Below are 21,097 nucleotides of genomic sequence, written 5' to 3'. Positions count from 1 at the left end.
CTTCTTCATCTCCTGCTCTTCCTCCTTCATCTCCTGCTCTTCCTCCTTGGTCTCCTGCTTTTCCTCCTTCATCTCCTGCTCTTCCTCCTTCTTCTCCTGCTCTTCCGCCTTCATCTCCTGCTCTTCCTCCTTCTTCTCCAGCTCTTCCTCCTTAGTCTCCTGCTCTTCCTCCTTCGTCTCCTGCTCTTCCTCCTTAGTCTCCTGCTCTTCCCCTTCATATCCTGATCTTACTACTTCATCTCCTGCTCTTCTTCCTTGGTCTCCTGCTCTTCCCCTTTCATCTCCTGCTCTTCCTTCTTCATCTCCTGCTCTTCCTCCTTCATCTCCTGCTCTTCCTCCTTGGTCTCCTGCTTTTCCTCCTTCATCTCCTGCTCTTCCTCCTTCCTCTCCTGCTCTTCCGCCTTCATCTCCTGCTCTTCCTCCTTCTTCTCCTGCTCTTCCTCCTTCTTCTCCAGCTCTTCCTCCTTAGTCTCCTGCTCTTCCTCCTTCGTCTCCTGCTCTTCCTCCTTGGTCTCCTGCTCTTCCTCTTTTATCTCCTGCTCTTCCTTCTTCATCTCCTGCTCTTCCTCCTTCATCTCCTGCTCTTCCTCCTTGGTCTACTGCTTTTCCTCCTTCGTCTCCTGCTCTTCCTCCTTCATCTCCTGCTCTTCCTCCTTCATATCCTGATCTTACTACTTCATCTCCTGCTCTTCCTCCTTGGTCTCCTGCTCTTCCCCTTTCATCTCCTGCTCTTCCTTCTTCATCTCCTGCTCTTCCTCCTTCATCTCCTGCTCTTCCTCCTTGGTCTCCTGCTTTTCCTCCTTCATCTCCTGCTCTTCCTCCTTCATCTCCTGCTCTTCCGCCTTCATCTCCTGCTCTTCCTCCTTCTTCTCCAGCTCTTCCTCCTTCGTCTCCTGCTCTTCCTCCTTCGTCTCCTGCTCTTCCTCCTTAGTCTCCTGCTCTTCCTCCTTCATCTCCTGCTCTTCCTCCTTCGTCTCCTGCTCTTCCTCCTTCATCTCCTGCTCCTCCTCCTTCGTCTCCTGCTCTTCTTCCTTCATATCCAGCTCTTCCTCCTTCGTCTCCTGCTCTTCCTCCTTCGTCTCCAGCTCTTCCTCCTTCGTCTCTTGCTCTTCCCCCTTCATCTCCTGCTCTTCCTCCTTCGTCTCCTGCTCTTCCTCCTTCATATCCAGCTCTTCCTCCTTAGTCTCCTGCTCTTCCTTTTTCATCTCCTGCTCTTCTTCCGTTATGTCCTGCTCTTCCTCCTTCGTCTCCTGCTTTTCCTCCTTCATCTCCTGCTTTTCCTCCTTCGTCTCCTGCTCTTCCTCCTTCGTCTCCTGCTCTTCCTTTTTCATCTCCTGCTCTTCCTCCGTTATGTCCTGCTCTTCCTCCTTCGTCTTCTGCTCTTCCTCCTTCATCTCCTGCTCTTCCTCCTTCATATCCTGCTCTTCCTCCTTTCTTCTCCTGCTCTTCCTCCTTCGTCTCCTGCTCTTCCTCCCTCATCTCCAGCTCTTCCTCCTTCGTCTCCTGCTCTTCCTCCTTCATCTCCTGCTCTTCCTCCTTCGTCTCCTGCTCTTCCTCCTTCGTCTCCTGCTCTTCCCCCTTCATATCCTGCTCTTCCTCCTTGGTCTCCTGCTCTTCCTCCGTCATGTCCTGCTCTTCCTCCATCGTCTCCTGCTCTTCCTCCTTCGTCTCCTGCTCTTCCTCCGTTATGTCCTGCTCTTCCTCCATCTTCTCCTGCTCTTCCTCCTTCATCTCCTGCTCTTCCTCCTTCCTCTCCTGCTCTTCCTCCTTCATCTCCTGCTCTTCCTCCTTCGTCTCCTGCTCTTCCTCCTTCATCTCCTGCTCTTCCTCCTTCGTCTCCTGCTCTTCCTCCGTTATGTCCTGCTCTTCCTCCATCATCTCCTGCTCTTCCTCCTTCGTCTCCTGCTCTTCCTCCGTTATGTCCTGCTCTTCCTCCATCGTCTCCTGCTCTTCCTCCTTCGTCTCCTGCCCTTCCTCCTCCCTATATTTTGTGTGATCACGTGTAAATGTAAAGTGTTTCCTTCACATTTTGGGATATACTTCTATATTGACATGTCTGAAAAACCACCTCATGAGCGTGTAAAACTTTTTCATCAATATTTTAGAGGTTTTTCGAAAATTAGATATTTCCATTACCTGTTATTTATTGCAATATTTAGGTTTTGTGTAATCTAGGAGTAATGGAAACACAGCTACAGTAAACAATGGGTCCGCCAGTGAGATGCTTTAGCGTGCGGCTGCCCGCTGCAGTGCCTGTTTAAAATAGGTAGAGGCGGCTGGGTCTTTCCATAAACAGCAGACGCCAAAGTGATATTTAAGTGTTCATACCTGTGGTAATTAATATCTAACTAGATACTAAATTTTAGAATCTCTTAGTATCTGGGAATTGATTTTTTTTTCTTTACACTATAGTGTACTAATTTGGTGAGATGTCAAGTCCTCAAAATAGATACCTGATTACAACACGTTATTTGTATATCTCTCTCAAAGTATTCTCTTCCACTCTCTGCCTCACTCCTTCTAGTGCACCTGGCTGAGTCCTAGAAGATGGCTGAATCTACAAGAGTACCAGAGCAAGAAGTTGATGCAGGAGAGCGGTGTGGCTGTCCAACGCTTCTACGTGGCTGACACAGCGTCTGAGGCCCTGGAGGCTGCAAAGAGACTCAGTGAGTGGCGGGTGCACACATGCACACGGAGACCTGCAGGTCACTTACGTCCATGGGAGCAGCTGTCTCTAAGGCGATGTAGCTTATGACTTTGATACAAGTCTGAAGATATTCATGGTAATGGTAAATGATACTTAACAGAGCTCCAGACTAACCTTTTTGTACGAAGAGCACAGCGGCCCCTAACTTCAATTCTTAGGAGCGCAAGGAGAAAATTTAGGGGCGCACACTGAAATCGCCTTGTATAGCAAATATTCACATTTTCTCTCATTTTCACTGTATTAGTGATAAATACTTAAACAATAAATTCAGAAATCACAATGTTTACAATTCACATTTTTTTGCAGTTGACATAACATAAAAAAAAACATCTTACTGGTCGCACTAATACAAAGCAAGTAGACATAGAACTTGTCAAATCAAATCAGATTTGATGATCTGATTTGACACTACCCTTGTAGTTTATTGATTTACCTTCTTTAACACCTCTGTCCATACTATTCTATAAAGTAACTCCTTTTACAGAGATATGCAGATGATTCTGAAGATCATGAACCTGAGAGAAAGCAGGAAAAATAGAGACCAGAAGAGATTCTGTCAGTTAAAGGATTGACACTCTTCTTTTCTGGTTTTTTTCATGCCTGTCAGGCTCATACTTGCACAGAAAATTATGGTCTGTTGTGTCTATAAATACACTTCTTCTAAAGCGTCGGCATCAGAATTCCTGTTTGAATCCACTTTTCTTTATTCTTAGTCGTTCAGCATCTCCCCTGTGCTGCAGAACTGCAGCGCTGTGTTCGCTGCGTACAATATGGACTTTTTTCTTTGAACCTGTTCCTTCCTGAATGTTTCTTCACTTTAAGGCATTGACCTGTAAGTTGAACTTTAATTGGTTTGTTTTCCAGAAGCATTACTTTCATTTCTCTTTTGAAATGATGTGATTGAGGTACCCCATTCCCATACAAAATACTCCTCTAGAGTTTGCACCTGCAGTCCAGTATATTCCCTTTGGACTTGCATTTTAAGTCCAGATGTAGTGAGAATGAAGCCGGTGCTCTTTTCTCGAGGGTTGATAATGTGTTGTAATGCACTGCTATGTACAGTCAAATGAAAACTGTTTGTGATGGTCTGTTCTTTGGTCCTGCTACAGGATACACAAATGTCTGTGGTTGATGTGGTTGAAGTCTTATCAAGTGTAATTGTGCCGTTTTGCTGTGTATTTATTGGAGCCTGTGTTTTCTGAGCTTTGTGCTAGTGCCTGCTCTGTTTTTTATCATGGCATTCATCCGCACTAATTTGTTTCACAACCGCTCAGATTGAGTTTCTCACACTTTGCGTGTTTTATTTTTATCTTGTTTTCCAGTTCTTATTATTTATTCTTGGATGCAGCTTGGGTTATTGCCCCCATGCACTCGCATAGAGCTGTGCAAGAAGGGGACTGAAACAAGACTTGTACTACAAATCTTCAGGAATACATTGTGCTTGCATGAACAAAGATAGTCTAACACCATTTGTATGCACCCACACATAGCTCTCTCTCCTGTCTCCTACCTCTCCTGCTTCACTTTGTTTCCACTGAACAAGCTATCTAACACATACAGCATATATTCCCACCCTTAGATTTATATTTTATTCAGTGTCTTCTCCAAATACAGCAACAACTTTGTGATAGTGCATCGAGGTTTGTTTTCAGCCAGCAAGGTGCCACTCTTATCGGCATCTTGGAACTTAAGCACCTGGGGCATTGCTTTCAGTGGCCCTGCTTATGATGCAGACAAAGATAAACCTAACAGGAAGAGGAGGATATATGTTTTCCTGACAGTGTCTATATTGCTTGGTCAGGGATGAAGTGGAGAAATGGAAAACTCAGGACAGAAGAGTTAGAAAGGAACAGACAGCTTAATAAAACCCAGCAGATTCAAGGGTTGAATAACTTGTGATGGATGATTCACACTTTTTTTTCCTCCTTTTGATTGTCCAGATCTAAATTGTTTGTCGCTATTCATAGCATAGTTGTAGGGCTGCATTAACGTGGTACTGTTTGAATATGCATGCTGGAGCTATTGTAACATATGCTTTATACAAATGGTGGCTGAAAGTGATTTATGGCTGCAGCCTGTTGACCTCACAGGGTCCGGCTGCATGACTGCAGTTGTGAAATATTTTTATTGGTTTCTTTACCCAATATTTCAAACACAGTTGCAGAGAAATTACTTTCTTTTGTGTGTCATTGTTTTTCATAGGTACACAAACCTTTATAAACAGCATCAGGTCTTAATTACCTACCGTTCATATGAGTTAATGCTGCTGGAGCTGCTGCTATCAAGAGTTTTTGTGAATCCTTACACAAAAAAAGATAATCTACATAAGGCTGTCAAAAATGACACGTTAACGGTGGTAACTAATTTATGTAATTTATTGGGTTAAATATTTAATGGATGTGCAGCATCCGTCATTTCTGACTGCAAGACATGGAGGTTTATAGAGGCAACATAAAACAAGATGAGCTGGATGGCTCTATGGATGGATTTGAAGGCGTCACACCTGTGGGGGATGAGGGTTTTTTAACACCCACACTTCTCCTGGGAAGAGAAGTGTGGGTGGGTTTGTTCAACACCCACAAAAAACAAACAAACAAACAAACAAAAAAAACTTTTCACATAGTTTTGCACAATTGTCGCTGCTCTGGTCGTCTCTGTGTCTGCCCAGCATGGCAGCCTCCTCCTCTGTCACATGACGCTGAAGAAGGAAACATGTTGATAACAGCAACCTATTCAGATATTGTTTACATTTATTTTTTATAACCTTTCAGTATTAAAGAGGTTTGCTAGTGACACTGTAAAACTGTAAAATCTGCTAGTCATCAGACAGCCATGCACACATCTACAGGGTGTGCAGAATTATTAGGCAAGTTGTATTTTTGAGGATTAATTTTATTATTGAAAAACAACTATGTTCGCAATGAACACAAAAGACTCATAAATATCAAAGCTGAATATTTTTGGAAGTTGGAGTGGGGCTTTTTTAGTTTTAGTATCTTAGGAGGATATCTGTGTGTGCAGGTGACTACTACTGTGCATAATTATTAGGCAACTTAACAAAAACCAAATATATACCCATTTCACTTATTTATTTTCACCAGGGAAACCAATATAACAACTCAAAATTTACAAATATACATTTCTGGCATTCAAAAACAAAACAAAAACAAATCAGTGACCAATATAACCACCTTTCTTTGTGAGGACACTCAAAAGCCCGCCATCCATAGATTTTGTCAGTGTCTTGATCTGTTCACGATCAACATTGCGTGCAGCAGCAACCACAGCCTCCCAGACACTGTTCAGAGAGGTGTACTGTTTTCCCTCCCTGTAGATCTCACATTTGATGAGGGACCACAGGTTCTCTATGGGGTTAAGATCAGGTGAACAAGGAGGCCATGTCATTATTTTGTCTTCTTTTAGACCTTTTCTGGCCAGCCACGCAGTGGAGTACTTGGATGCGTGTGATGGAGCATTGTCCTGCATGAAAATCATGTTTTTCTTGAACGATGCTGACTTCTTCCTGTACCACTGCTTAAAGAAGGTGTCTTCCAGAAACTGGCAGTAGGACTGGGAGTTGAGCTTGACTCCATCCTCAACCCGAAAAGGTCCCACAAGCTCATCTTTGATGATACCAGCCCATACCAGTACCCCACCTCCACCTTGCTGGCATCTGAGTCGGAGATATTTCTTGGCCCAGTCTTGACGTTTTATCTTGTGTGTCTTGTTCAGTGGTGGTCGTTTTTCAGCCTTCCTTACCTTGGCCATGTCCCTGAGTATTGCACACCTTGTGCTTCTTGGCACTCCAGTGATGTTGCAGCTCTGAAATATGGCAAAACTGGTGGCCAATGGCAGCTTGGAAGCTTCATGCTTGATTTTCCTCTGTTCATGGGCAGTTATTTTGCGCCTTGTTTTTTCAACACACTTCTCGCGACCCTGTTGACTATTTTGAATGAAACGCTTGATTGTTCGATGATCACGCCTCAAAAGCTTGGCAATTTTAAGAGTGCTGCATCCCTCTGCAAGACATCTCACTATTTTTTACTTTTCAGAGTCCCGTCAAATCTCTCTTCTGACCCATTTTGCCAAAGGAATGGAAGTTGCCGAATAATTATGCACACCTGATATAGGGTGCTGATGTCATTAGACCACACCCCTTCTCATTACAGAGATGCACATCACCTGATATGCTTAATTGGTAGTAGGCTTTCAAGCCTGTACCGGTTGGAGTAGAACAACATGCATAAAGAGGATGATGTGATCAAAATACTCATTTGCCTAATAATTCTGCACACACTGTATGAAGATTTATGGGCTATGAGTGTAATGAGAGAAATAATGAACATTCTCTGTGATACAAATCAGAACAGGAAACTTCTTTAACAAAGTAGTTGAAAATTGGTAGAAAGGGTTTATGCTTCAGCTACGCAGGGGTGGTACTGGAAAAGTTTAGATGGGGGGCTAGGCAGGGGCACTGACCAGGAAAAGGGGGGGCACAAGTGTGACCTTTTTTAAGGTCTAGATTTTATGAAATAATGAACTAATTATAACTATGAAAGTGATCATCTAATGTAAGAAAAACCCAACTAAAGGTCTGTTCACATTGACTATTTGCGTGCATTGGCTCTTTCTGTTCCAGTACAGTAAAAACAGGCATATTTCAGGCATAGTCACAAATAGTGATTAATAATGACTAAATAATTAAACTGTGATTAATCTGATTACAGTTTTTAGTAAATTGACAGTCCTAAATTCCCAATTTTCTTAATAAATTAAGCCCTCAGTTCCTGCAACAAACTTCAGACCTGCTCGGTCGTCTCATCTCCATTAGTGCATTGATCTTCGGATTAACAACATATGCACACGATCATCTTTGTTTCTTTTTATTTTTATTTTGTAAGCTACACACTGTGTCTTTGAATGGCTTTCTCTTTAGCCATGTTAGCCCATACATGGATATGCTTGAGGGAGATTAGTAACCTCTTTAGTTGAAATCTGTCGAGCTGATAAACAAACTGAGAATGCCAAACTCTGACTCCTATTGCGTGAGGGGAAGACAGGGTATGGAGCCAGCCCTGCGTAAAGCTCAGTTGAATGACTTTACACTGTAGGGGACACATGGTCTTGCTCTGTATGGGAGATGTGGATGGTTAGGGTATCTGAGCTGACTGCGAGCAACTCAAACAGATTTATGTGCGACGCTGATGTCCTGCTGGGAGGCCCCGGTTCCTTGTGCACACACAGCAGAGTGAACTAGTCAAGCATCAAAGCTCAGACACAGATGGATGGCGCTCATAGCTTGCCTGTTTGAGCATGCGTACACACATGCACAAAAACCAGCATTCTCCCCTTTTCTGCACTCACTTAACCATGAAGTAGTTGAGTTGACGGTTCAATTGCTGCTATGCTGTTCAGAAACACCTCTCGCTCCTCTCATGCACTGCAGAGTGGTCCAACTCTCTAGAAGTGGACACAGATTGATTTGCTCTATTACTGCTGCGGACAAATAGCTTAAAAGCTTTCTTTTTTTTTAATCAAAACATAAAAAAAAGAGAAGTCCGACATGGCCCATTGATTTCATTGTAACTGGAATGACAAGTGTTGGAGGAGAGTTTATATGGTGGCAGATGGGAGATTCACACCCAGCTAATGGATCATGGAAAGAAGGGTTTGATTTCTGTGGCGCCACACTGGGTGAATCCTGTAGGGAGTTATCAGAAAGTCTGAAGCTTTTCTAATATGTGCTCTGCTGGGACACTGAGAGACCGGTGCACTAACTGCTGCTGTCCATCCAAAAACCAATGATCCACATCCACCACTTTCACACAAGCCTTTAATCTTTGTGGTGTGTGTGTGTGTGTGTGTGTGTGTGTGTGTGTGTGTGTGTGTGTGTGTGTGTGTGTGTGTGTGTGTGTGTGTGTGTGTGTGTGTGTGTGTGTGTGTGCTCAGAGCTGTAGTTTTGAAAAATAAAACTATTGGACTTTTTGTTTTGTGTCTTTTGTGTGTTTGAACTATTTCTACCTGTTAATCGGCATGGAGACCTGCTGAAAGTAGAAAAGAAATACAAGTTAATGATGCCAGTGTTGTCATAAGTTTTTACATGAAAAATAAAGAGCAGAGAGACGAAACAGGAAGGAAGAGCTCAGTGCATCATGGGACATCCCTCAGCAGTCTGAGCCAAATGGCAGCACAACTAAAGGATGGTTAAAGCACCCCTAACAATAAGATTAATTAAAAAGGAAAGTTTTAAGCCTCATCGTAAAGGTAGAGAGGATGTCTGCCTCCCAAACCCAAACTGGGAGCTGGTTCCATAAGAGAGGGGCCTGATAGCTGAAGGCTCTGCCTCCCATTTGACTCTTAGAGACTCTAGAAACCTCAAACCTCAGGTAAAGTCTGACGGCAAAGTGCTCTTTTGGAAATATATTGAACTATGAGATCTTTGTTATACAATGGAGCCTGGTCATGGAGAGCTTTATATTTGAGGAGAAGAATTTTAAATTCTATCCTAGATTTTACAGGGAGCCAGTGAAGAGAAGCTAAAACTGGAGAAATATAATCGTTCATGCTGGTTCTCATCAGAACCGTCGCTGCAGCGTTTCAGAGGCTTTTCAGGGCAAATTTGGGACAAAACAATAATAAGAAATTGCAGTTGTCTGAAGTCTAAAGTAACAAAAACCTGCTCTAGTTTTTCTGCATCACTCTGTGACAGGATGTCCCTAATTTGATAGGTTCTAGAAACCGGTTTGATATGCAAACCAAGGGACAGATCCTGGTCAAAAATATCTCCAAAGTCCCTTACTGTAGTACTCGGTGATCCAGTGATTTTCCAAGTTATTAAAGAGTTACATATGATCAGCAGAACCTTGAAATGGCAGCGAATAGCTACTTGCTGTGAAGATATAATGGGGTATATCACATATTTCTGATAGCCTTTTTCTGTTCTGTATTGTTGAAGCCGTCTGACTGTAGCTGCATGTTTTATGTGATTTTCCACCAAGCAGTATGTAGTATTCAAACTTCCACATTTTCCATCTCTGAATAAACCCTGTCTGGCTGGAAAGCCTTCCACAAACTGAAAGATGGCACCAGTGTTCCCATTGTTCTGTTTTATAGATGAAAACAACATTTTCAAAATACTAAAGCAGTGTTGATTTGCTTTGAACGGATATTTATCTGCTGTAGTGAGACCTAGTGGTTTTTCTAAGCCTATACTGGACCTTCAATCGCTGGTTTTGATTAGATCTGGTACAAAGACAACACATCAAATGTAGAAACTCCATGTATTTGGATCTGAGGGGACCACTTGCTGTATTTCTCAAACCCTTTTTTTATGTTATTTTATTTAATTTTTTGCTGGATATAGGATTCAGCTGCAGAGCAGTTTGGGGCATTTTTGTTGTGTTGTTGGCTGGGCTGAATGCAGCACAGCCCATAATCCATGGATGTCTCTGCCCGTCTGACAGAGGAGTCTCAGACTGAGTGATGAAGTTGTACCAATTATCCTTCAGCTCACTATTTGCGTTTTCCTTTCAGGGGTTTCATTGCGTGCAGCCTCTTTTGTAGAGAAGTGAGGACAGTTCAGCCGGTTCAAACCTTGTAAAGTATGTGGTGCCTTTTGTCCCATGTCTTATTATATTCCAGAACTTTGTTAATTCAGATCGTGGTTGTCTGCGTTTTCTCATTCTCGAGTCTTGGCAGCTGTGAGAGTGAGTTACTATGGTTACGTAACCATAGCATAGCGTAACCATAGCATCTATAGCATTGAAATTTTATCAGCTTTTCAATGAGTTCATTTAAATTATTTGTACTGTAGTTGTAATTATTTAACTTTAAAGACTTGTTTATTAGTACTTTTTCATGGACATGATTTTCACTGCATCTTTGACCATGTTGTCATAACAGGCAACCTCCCTCCCTTTAAGGCTATTATTATCATCATAGTTTCAATTAAGTAATTGCCCTTCTACCCAGATAGGGTTGTTATAATGAGCTTGAATCATTGTTAGTTTTTCTAGCTCTCCTGAAATTACATGTACTTAACCATCTGTGCAAGGTGGATCCTTTCATTTTTAATGTGGCCACTGAATGCTTTAATGAATAATAATTGCAATACTTTCATTGTTTTGGTGGTTTTGTATGTGTTGCAAAGTTCTTATAAACACTGAACTAAAATAAATGTGTGTAATTTGTTTTGCTTGCTGTGAGTATCCAGGATTATAGATCATTAACAAAACAATCTCCAAACACATTTCTCAGTCATATGTGTGGTTTTTACCACGTCTTTTTGGTTTCACAATGATTCTCAAGATTGTTGTTATGCCATCCATCCATCCATCCATCCATCCATCCATTTTCTGCCGCTTATCTGGAATCTGATCGTGGGGGCAGCTGCCTAAGCAGGGAAACCCAGACTTCCCTCTCCCCGGCCACATCCACCAGCTCATCCGGAGGGATCCCGAGGCGTTCCCAGGCCAGCCGAGAGATGTAGTCCGTCCAGCGCGTCATAGGTCTTCCCCGGGGCCTCTTTCCGGTGGGACGTGCCCGGAAAACCTCACCAGGGAGTCGTCCAGGAGGCATCCTAACTAGATGCCCGAGCCACCTCATCTGGCTCCTCTCTATGTGGAGGAGCATCGGCTCTACTCTGAGCCCCTCCCGGATCACCGAGCTTCTCACCCTATCTCTAAGGGAGAGCCCGGCCACCCTATGGAGAAAACTCATGTCGGCCGCTTGTACTCACGATCTTGTTCTTTCGGTCACTACCCACAGCTCATGATCATAGGTGAAGGTAGGAACATAGATCGACCGGTAAATCGAGAGCTTTGCCTTTTGGCTCAGCTCCCTCTTCACCACGACAGACCGATGCAGAGTCCGCATCACTGTAGACGCCGCACCGATCCGCCTGTCGATCTCCCACTCCGTCCTTCCCTCACTCGTGAACAAGACCCCTAAATACGTGAACTCCTCCACTTGGGGCAGGACCCTATTGCAGACCCGGAGAGAGCACTCCACCCTTTTCCGGCTGAGGGCCATGGTCTCGGACTTGAAGGTGCTGATTGGCAGCCCAGCCGCTTCACACTGGGCTGCGAATCGCTCCAGTGAGAGCTGAAAATCACGGCTCAATGAAGCCAACAGAACCACATCATCCGCAAAGAGCAGAGACCCAATCCTGAGGCCACCGAACTGGATCCCCTCAACACCGCGGCTGCGCCTAGAAATTCTGTCCATAAAGGTTATGAACAGAATCGCTGACAGAGGGCAGCCTTGGCGGAGTCCAACCCGCACTGGAAACGATTCTGATTTACTGCTGGCAATGCGGACCAAGCTCTGACACCGGTCGTACAGGGACCGGACAGCTCGTACAAGCGAGTGTGGCACTCCATACTCCCGGAGTACCCCCCACAGGAGGGTCGAATGCCTTCTCCAAGTCCACAGAGCACATGTAGACCAGATCTCCTTGAAGTTGTCCAGAAGTCATTCTCCATGACTCTGCCAGACGTTCCCAGCAGACCCTCACAACACGCTTGGGTCTGCCAGGCCTGACCAGCATCCTCCCCACCATCTGAGCCAACTCATCACCAGGTGGTGATCAGTTGACAGCTCCGCCCCTCTCTTCACCCGAGAGAGAAAATGCGGCTGCAAGTCTGATGACACGACTACAAAGTCGATCCTCGAACTGCGGCCTAGAGTGTCCTGGTGCCAAGTGCACCTGTGGACACTTATGTCTGAACAAGGTGTTTGCTATGGACAGTCCATGACGAGCACAGAAGTCCAACAACAAAACACTTGCAAGGAAATGATTCGGCCTTCTGTGATATCCAGTAGAAAATTATTTTTTTTACAGTGCTCCTGTTGGTTTTTGTTGTTATTGAACAGGTATGAACATTTCTTATAAAGTTCAGACTATTTATCAGAATTATTTTTCATTTTGATTTCACAATGTAATGATGTTTTAAACTATAGATGATGAAACTTCCTTTTCAGTGTCTGTCTTCTGAAAGACTCGTTGGACTCATGTTGTTAAACCCGGTAATATTCCTGTCACAATTTCACTTTCTCTAGTTACACGGTTTTTCCAGCTTTTCAATGCACTTGTTTTTTTTAAGAATTTCCTGCCAGCAGATCCATATTAAGCACATAATTTGGCTTAAAACAATTAGGGATGCACAATAACCATTTTTTGAAACGATAACTGATAACTTTCAGCTACTAAAGGCCGGTAACGATAACTTAAAACTGATAACAAACTTAAGATCATGACATAAATGCTCATAAAACTTAAAAGACTTTTCACAGTTTATATGAAGAGACAGTGATTTTTTTTCCCAGTGAAAAACTTTTAGCATGCAACTCAAAGATTTTCTAAAGTTATCAAACAGAACTATTTGATCTAATGTGTGAATACATTTGGCTATAGCATCATATTTGTGTGGAAAGCACACAGCAGCAAAGTAGTAGTGGCTCCAAGTGATGAATCAGACGAGAAGCCTCCGTCCTCAACGAGGGTAAAGAGCTGCTCGTCAAGCACCATCATTTCCATGATTAAATCTTAAACTGCCTTAGCCCGTGGGTCATTTGTGCCAAATTTCTTGAATGTCTCAAACACCTCACGGATGTCTGTCAGTCCCGGTGGCTTCTTTGCGGTTGGCTTTAGATTTTTTGCGTCTTTAACAGCCTGGGCGTCCTCATACGCTTTCAAAACTCCGTTGAAACGATGATGATGTTTCAGGTGACTGATCAGGTTTGTAGTATTGAAGCTTGTGCTACTTTTCCCTCCTCGTGGAGCTTGTTTGGAACAGTTATTATAAATAACCAGCGAAATGTCCTCTTAGGAAACTGAAGAATTCCCACACTTTGCTGCATGCTGGTGGTGCTGCATTCACGGAGTGGTGGAAATTCCCCATTCCCACGTTTGCTAGTTGTGCTTCCAGCCTTTTCAAGTTCACGCTTCTATTGTAATGTGAATGTTGGTTTAAGTCGGTAACTCAGTCAGTTTTCTGGTTAGATAACAAATGAAAAAACTACCAAAACTATGACCGAGTTTGAACCAGATGTCTTCCAACATGAGGGGTTATTCTTAAATTTTCCAGTGAGAAAGATTTTCTCATTTTATACCAACATCACATGAACTCAGCATCCACTGCAGACCATTCAGGTCTCAGTATAAGCAGAGCACTGCCGTGCTGACAAAAATATATATGTTATGGGGAAAAGCCAATATAATATCGAACTTATCGGAATAACGTAATAATTTCCTGTTATCGACCCGATAATTATAAGAATGAATATTTTTCAGTTTCAGAATTTAACAAAGTTTTTGTCTTGCATGGGTAATTCTGCATTTTATCTATTGCTCTGCCACTTGATTTTTTATTTTTTTAACGACATTTACTCCACAACATAACAGCATCCTCAAGCAGACATCCAGGCTAAGTGCTGTCTTCATGGACACGTGGTGAGATGTCAGAACCATGGACTTCATGAAACCAAAGCCCAGAGATCAGACGAGCTGTGGACTTGATTAGAGTCACCAGAGGCTGCAGCTATAGGTTACTTTGCTAGTGACTGTACATCAGTAGAAGTTGTTGTCTTCTACTTGAAGAGAAAAGAAAAGAAAAAAAAAGTGGTGGGAATCCACTGAAGTAAAAAGTCACTGTGATGTGAGTCTTTTTGTTTGCCAGTTAAAGGCCCATTTATGCTTGATGCAGAAGACTGGTGAGCAGACGAACTTTCGTCCGTCTCCTGTATTGTTTACAAGCGTAATTTGTGCCATCCATTTTCGGGGGCCTTGCGCATCCGTCACTTGAAGCAGCAAACGGAGCAATACCACCAGAAACCCCGGGGTCAGTGTTGAGCTGTACAGTTGACATGCAACCAGTGAAAGAAACCAGAGATGAAGAAGAGGAACAGGAGGAGGAAGAAGATGACGAGGACAACTTCAGAGATGGTGGGAGCTTTTGAAGAAAGGCTGTGGGTGTGTCAGCCATGTTGGACGGTTGCAAACAACTTTAAAGTGAAGCATTACCGCCACCGTCCTTCTTCTTCTTGCTTTCTTTGATAATGGTATGTTGCGTTTCTTTGCTGAACAAGCCATGGTGCACAATTAATGCAGTGACTTTGCACAGTAAAGCAAACTGTAGCTTTGCCCCGGCCTGGGGGATAAAAATAAAAAGTTGTGAAGTGTGGTTTCTCAGCATTGGGATGCTGCAGGGCAAAGATGACTCCAGAAATGTGCATAATGAATGTCAGTGTACCATCAAAACAAGTCAGAAGCACAGTGTTGCAAAGTCAGAAACGTATGTAGTGTTGCTCTAAGAACTTAGAAATATCCCTGATTAACCTCTTCACAAGCTGCACACTTTGGGGAATATTTGGATCAGACTTTTGTTTTAAGGCTTTGGTACTGACAACATGTATGTTGGAGGGATGGGTTGTCATGTCACTTGTTTACTCATAATATGTTTCCTGGTATATAAAAGTTTCCCACACTGTTAAGGTTAAAAAAGTTAACTTAAAAAACGTTCACTGCTCTTAGTAATATTATATTTGGAAGCATCCTCTTTTCTTATGGCTGCAGTTTATATATTTGTAGGTTCTTACAAAGCTTTGCTGCTCTGTAGCAGATTTTGGATGTCTAAACACCTCCAGTAATGAATATAGATTCTTTTTTACCTCCGAAGCGGATTTGCATGGCCTTGTACATGCACGCACATTCGCGTGTTCACATACCTGTGCTCTGTGACAGCCAAAGAGCATCTGATGATGTAGTCCACTTTGTGTGTTGCCACCCGCTTGACAGATGCATCTGTTGGGCAAATCTTGATGGATTCTCAGTTTGAATTCTAAATCAAAACCATACCCCCCTCTCTCCTTGCTGCAGAGCTCTTTACGTCTGCCATGCCTTCTGCCTAGATGGGTAGAAAAATCTTCATTTTTACTGCTGTCAGCTTCATGGCTTCCCTCCCTGACAAATCAGGCACATTTTCTGTTTGTCTCTGTTTCCTTCTTGTTTTGCTTTTTAGCTTTTTACGGTTGCCACATACCTCACAGTCCTCATTCGCTTCAGTCTGTCGGTGCTGCTGGTTTTCTCTTTCCCTGTAGTGTCACTGCCAGAATGAAAATTAGCAGAGGAAGGAAACATCTTAATTTATTTTACTCTGCCATGAATATTCAGTGTAAACTGTTTTTATACTCATCCCACCAATCTCATGTGTGCTTATTAGAGGGATAGTTAATGTAATATGTCAGCTTTCTGAATAATGGCAAGCCACCTTGACGTTAGCCAGCTCTTTGATGAGAAAAGTGTGTGTCTGTGTGTGGATGCATGCATGGGAAATTAGTAATTCATATGGATGTTGTGTGGCGGAAAGGGGACGAGAATGGTATTATCCTCAGAATGTTGATGGAGCCAAACATTAGTTCCTAACATAAAACATTTTCTTGGCTTTTCTATAAATAGTGAGTTTATTATTTTTTTCCAGGAAGAAAAGAGGATTTTTTGTCGTACTTTAGATTTGAAGTCAGTGAAGCTCATTATGTGCCTCAGTCTGTTGATGTGTAAACAGAAGTAGCTCATAGCCAAGGACACTGTGATTATGTGTATTTCATTATTTATTTATTATCTGTATTTGAAAGCGGTTATTCTAAATCTGCTCATTGAGTTGTCTGCAGGGCTGTGGCAGCTCAGACCTCCTAGATAATAAATACATCCTGCTTCTGGTATGTGATCTACAAATTGATCTATCTGCAAACCTGGAAGAAGCATCATTTCAGACAACTGGGCTAAAGTCACATTTGCTTCAGTGGTTAAAAGCAAGCTTGCCATAAACAATGAAATGCAAAGCAATTAATACCGATGTATGATAATTAAATGTTAAAGGATAAGCAGTAGGTGACTGTCACACTCAAGCCAAAGCTTCAGAGGAAAAGGATACAAGGCCATTGTGATCATAGGAAATATAATTAAAAGGATCGAACCTTAAAACAATAAAACACAAACAACAATTAAATTAACATAATGAAGCATTTCTGAGTCAAATGATTTCTCTGCATAATAAATTGTCCTCCCCAGTGTCATTCACCAATGAGGACATAAGATGGCTCAGTTACGTTCAGGTGTAGCTTAGGTGTAGCTGTTATACCCCTGAATTGTGTAGAAAGAATCACGAATACTGCTTCCCTCATGCGATGGGTTTATTGCAGTCGCTGTACAAGTAAACAATATTGAACAAATATACATTGCTGTTATTCTGCCATGACAATCAACGGAAGAGAATATTGCAAAAACAAGATATGCGGTATAAAAACTACAAATAAAGTTGTAAACAAAAGAAAAGTAGGCTACTGCTATGTCTCTCGAAGCAAAGGCACATGCTTGAGGTAAAGCAATTATGTCTCAAAACAATATAAAACCTTAATCTGACTTCATCAGACTAACATGAAACAAGCTATAATATGTTTAAACAATGTAATCACCGGGAAGACATTCATATTATTCACCATTACCTGAATTAGGGTAGAAAGATTCACGAGAGTGATTAATAGGGCTTCCCTCGTGCGGTGGGTTTATTGCAATGAGGAAACAGCGCTGCACTTCCCCCGAGTGGTAGGTGAACCAATTGATCCCAGAGCAACAGGATTTAAGGCCTTTTAGCTGCTCACCCGTGCATAATGGATTACATTGAACAAAATGACAAAATTCTGATAAACGAAATATGAGATTAATAGATTTTTAACTACCATTTAACTCTTACACGAATTATTATGTTTTACTGTTAATTGAAAACCTTGTTACTGTTTTAACTTTTTCTTTTAAAATGAAATCATCTTATGAATTACCCCGTCTTAAGAAAGTACAAAATGTGGTTAAGAGGGGGGGTATGCCTATGTTATATCAACCCATCACATAGCTACAGGTAAGTAGTGTCACAGGATTGAGCTACTCATGTTCTAATGACAAGTTACTCCGATGAGTAAAATCAAGAGGTCATAGAAGTGGATTTTTATTGGTCATTTAGTCATTTATATAACGTCTGTTTGTTTCTGCATTAAGTCATATGGCCAGTGGTTGAGGTAAAGAACAAGGGAGGCTGTTTTCTTCTTTCTTCTTTTTTTTTTTTGGCCAGTGTCCTGCAGGTTTTCAATGTTTCCCTGCTCCAGGACACTGGCCCCTGAGTTCCGGATTTGGTGATCCCTGGTTTATAGCATCACATGACACACAAAGAGGACCGGGTGTGTTGTAATATTCACTGACTTTTTCTAACAGCGTACTTTGCTAATGGTGAAACTGTTTAACTTTACTAGGTTTCAGCACACATTTAGATTTATTCCAAGAATAAAATGTGTTAATTCAAATTTATTCATCTTTCATGGGTGATAATGGCTCTGTGATACAGAGCTGTTTGCTTTACTGCTCCATGGCAACAGGTTGAGAAGACATCACCACATGACGACTTAGAAATAAACGAAGTAATGAAAAGAATCCCACCGGTTAACGTTAACATTTAAAATACATACTATTAAGGTTTAGCAGCAACCTTTTCACATCATGTTTCACAGCCATCAAAGTCTGTGGTTGATTTTTTTATTTTGTAAAATGTTTAATTTTGAGTCACTTGTGTGTGTGATGGTGTTGCTCACATTGCATTATAATAAAATGTCTTTGGATTTTCACATCGAATAATTATGATGTGTTGCATCAACATCAACCCTGATCCTTATTCATCTGCACTAAACCTCTGATGAATAAGAATCAGGGTTGGGTTTCTCTTCTCATGGAATCTTGTAGTTTTCATTCACCATTAAAGTAAAGGGGGGGGGGGGGGGGGGGGGGTTAGTAACTTATTTTATATGTTAGACAATGAGAATTTAGCTTATAATTTATTTTATTTCAGAGGATTTATACGACTAAATTAACAGAATCAATAAATAAAACAAAATTATTGGCTAAGCCCTTCTGCACTGCACCAACTAACCAAAAGTCACACAGCAATATGCATCGTGATGCCTGAACCTACTTTACTTTACTTTACTACTTTGCAAAGTAGAGACCCAAATCTGGCTCTGTAGGATCTTTTGGCCAGATAATCTGTGCATAAATTGTGGCCAGACGTGCAGAGGTGATTTTCTCCACAACAGATGCTGCTGGACACCCAGTTCCTTTTCCCATTAGGAGGGTTGTGGAGAGACATGGGGAATACCGTTGATGGAGCCAAAGGTGTGTGTGAAGGCTCCAGCATACAGTAGATCAGTGTTTCTTATCCAGGTCCTCAGGACCCACTGCCCTGAATGTCTTATGCCTGGTTTCCACCAGTGGGTGTGGGTTGGGACAGGACGGTTAGGGTTCGGATATGGTTTGTAAACTGTAATCTTGTTGTGTTTCCACAGCCAACCGTAACCTTCCCTGAGAGGTCGAAGATCCGCTGGATAGCAAAAGATGCCTCAGCTATGTAATAGCATGAAGCCATCGCAGCGCCTTCCTTACAGTAGAACCAAAACACAACTCTGAAACAAAGGATGGTGATCATCCAACAGTTTGTGTTCTTTCTTCTCGGCGGTGCTTCGTGACAGCATTATAAACACAGATTTTATCATCTAAAAAGAATGCGTTGCTCTAAACAAGGAGTTGTTCCTGCTTTGTTTTTATGCCAGGTCGCACAGGAAGTGACTTTTTTTCCAATCAATAGATGGCAGTGTGTTAAGCTCCACCCTTTCGGGTTGGATCAGTTAGATTGGTGCCCCAATGGAAGGTCCCAGCAAAGTTGGCGGTCTGGTCGGATATTCCCAGACATTCCTTCTCAGTTTTTGCGTGTGGTAACACAAAAAATGCGTCCTGACCCGCACCCAGGGCTGCAAACGGGGCTTTAGGCGTGTTCCTACTCCAACACATCGAATCCAGATTAATAAACTTCCTCATCAAGTTGTTTTCAAGCCTGTTAACCAGCCATTTAATGCAGGTGTGTTAAAGTAGGGTTACCTCTAAAACATGCGGGGCAGTGGGTTCTGAGGACCTGGATAGAGGAACACTACAGTAGATGAACAGATGATGCAATATTCCCCGGCTGTTTTCTTACTGGTTTGGAGAAGATGAGGCCCTTACTCCATTTCATTACTTATTTCATGGAAGTGCAGGTACTGCTCTTGCAGTCTTTTCTAAATTACAGACATGACTTTGTGGTAAATCATCCTGCAGTTTCTCTGCAGTCATCAGTCGTTATTTATAAAACACTTTTTCATACAAACAAAATTGCAACACAGTGTTTTACATAAAACAAGTAATAAACTAAAAATAACCCCATCTTTACCCATTAATTCTCCCAGTCAACAAATGCAGACACACACACATTCACAACATATACTCACTTGGGTTAAGTATAAAAAGTTTTTTACTAATGAAAAGAATATAATTTTTTAAATTAAGTAAATACTAAATATATTGGTAAAACACAATTAGAAAATAATAACCCAGATTTAATGTGAGACTAGGAGAGTAATAAATGTAAATAAAATATTAAAAGCTTTACTAAGGCCCGAGTTTCTTTTATAAGCGTCATACTAGCTTTGCTTTTCTGATCAGCATACATGCAGTTCTCATCTATTGTCTTAACTTCTACAGCTACTTTATCTCTTAAAATTGAACCCAAAAGAGCCCAACCTCATATTTGATACATACTGTTTCTGAGACATTTTGCATCACTTTATGGTAAAAACTTAGCTCAAAACACAATCTGATACTGGTCTTCTGCCCCCTAATAGATACCAGGAAGCAGAAAAATACAATATAGTAATTGTGACATATCACATGGTAATAAATGGGAAAAAAAAGAAAAACTGTTCAATTTTTTTTAGCTACATCTTGTTAAAGAGCCAAATAAAGACCTGAGTCATACCTTAAAGGGTTAAGATTATGTAAATTGCAGACTGTAAGTACTGTACTGATACTTTGACATCCTTCCTGACTTGAAGGCATCAGTTGGCTTTACTTTTTAGATCCTGCAGCTTTAAAGTGTTAGTGAAAGCTTAACAGTTGTCATCGGGATGCCATTTGAGATGACTGCTCTTGACGTGCCTTCTAAGTCCCCAAGACATCAGTTAATGATGTAAATGAGTTCACTGAGAGTTAACGTCTTGATAAAGTTCTGACTATAAGCAGTCTGTCCGAACTTTGGAAATTAGTCATTTTTATCTTCTTTAGTTTCTTGTTCTATGCATTTAATGATCTATTAAAAAATAAATAAAAAACAGGATTAATTAAATTTCAAAGAATTTGATTTTATATATGTTTTATGCATTTTTACTGCTTAGTTAATTTTGGTTTATTTTGTGACTCGGTTTACCTAAAAGGATGAAAATAAAAATTCAAATTTTTAAGACCAGGAAGTTTTTATGGGCATT

General features: G+C 41.7%; 1 protein-coding gene across 1 annotated transcript in view; it reads left to right on the top strand.

The window, feature by feature from the left end:
- suclg2 (succinate-CoA ligase GDP-forming subunit beta) overlaps positions 1-21,097 on the top strand; it is a 133,049-nt gene that overhangs the window by 27,849 nt on the left and 84,103 nt on the right. Inside the window, exon 2 of the mRNA XM_041980250.1 lies at positions 2,525-2,666. Within this exon, the coding sequence (XP_041836184.1) occupies positions 2,525-2,666 (142 nt within the window). The remainder of the gene's footprint in view (positions 1-2,524; positions 2,667-21,097) is intronic.

Source organism: Melanotaenia boesemani, chromosome 3, assembly GCF_017639745.1.
Source record: "Melanotaenia boesemani isolate fMelBoe1 chromosome 3, fMelBoe1.pri, whole genome shotgun sequence".
Lineage (NCBI taxonomy): Eukaryota > Metazoa > Chordata > Actinopteri > Atheriniformes > Melanotaeniidae > Melanotaenia > Melanotaenia boesemani.
This window is presented reverse-complemented; position numbering and strand designations above follow the sequence as displayed.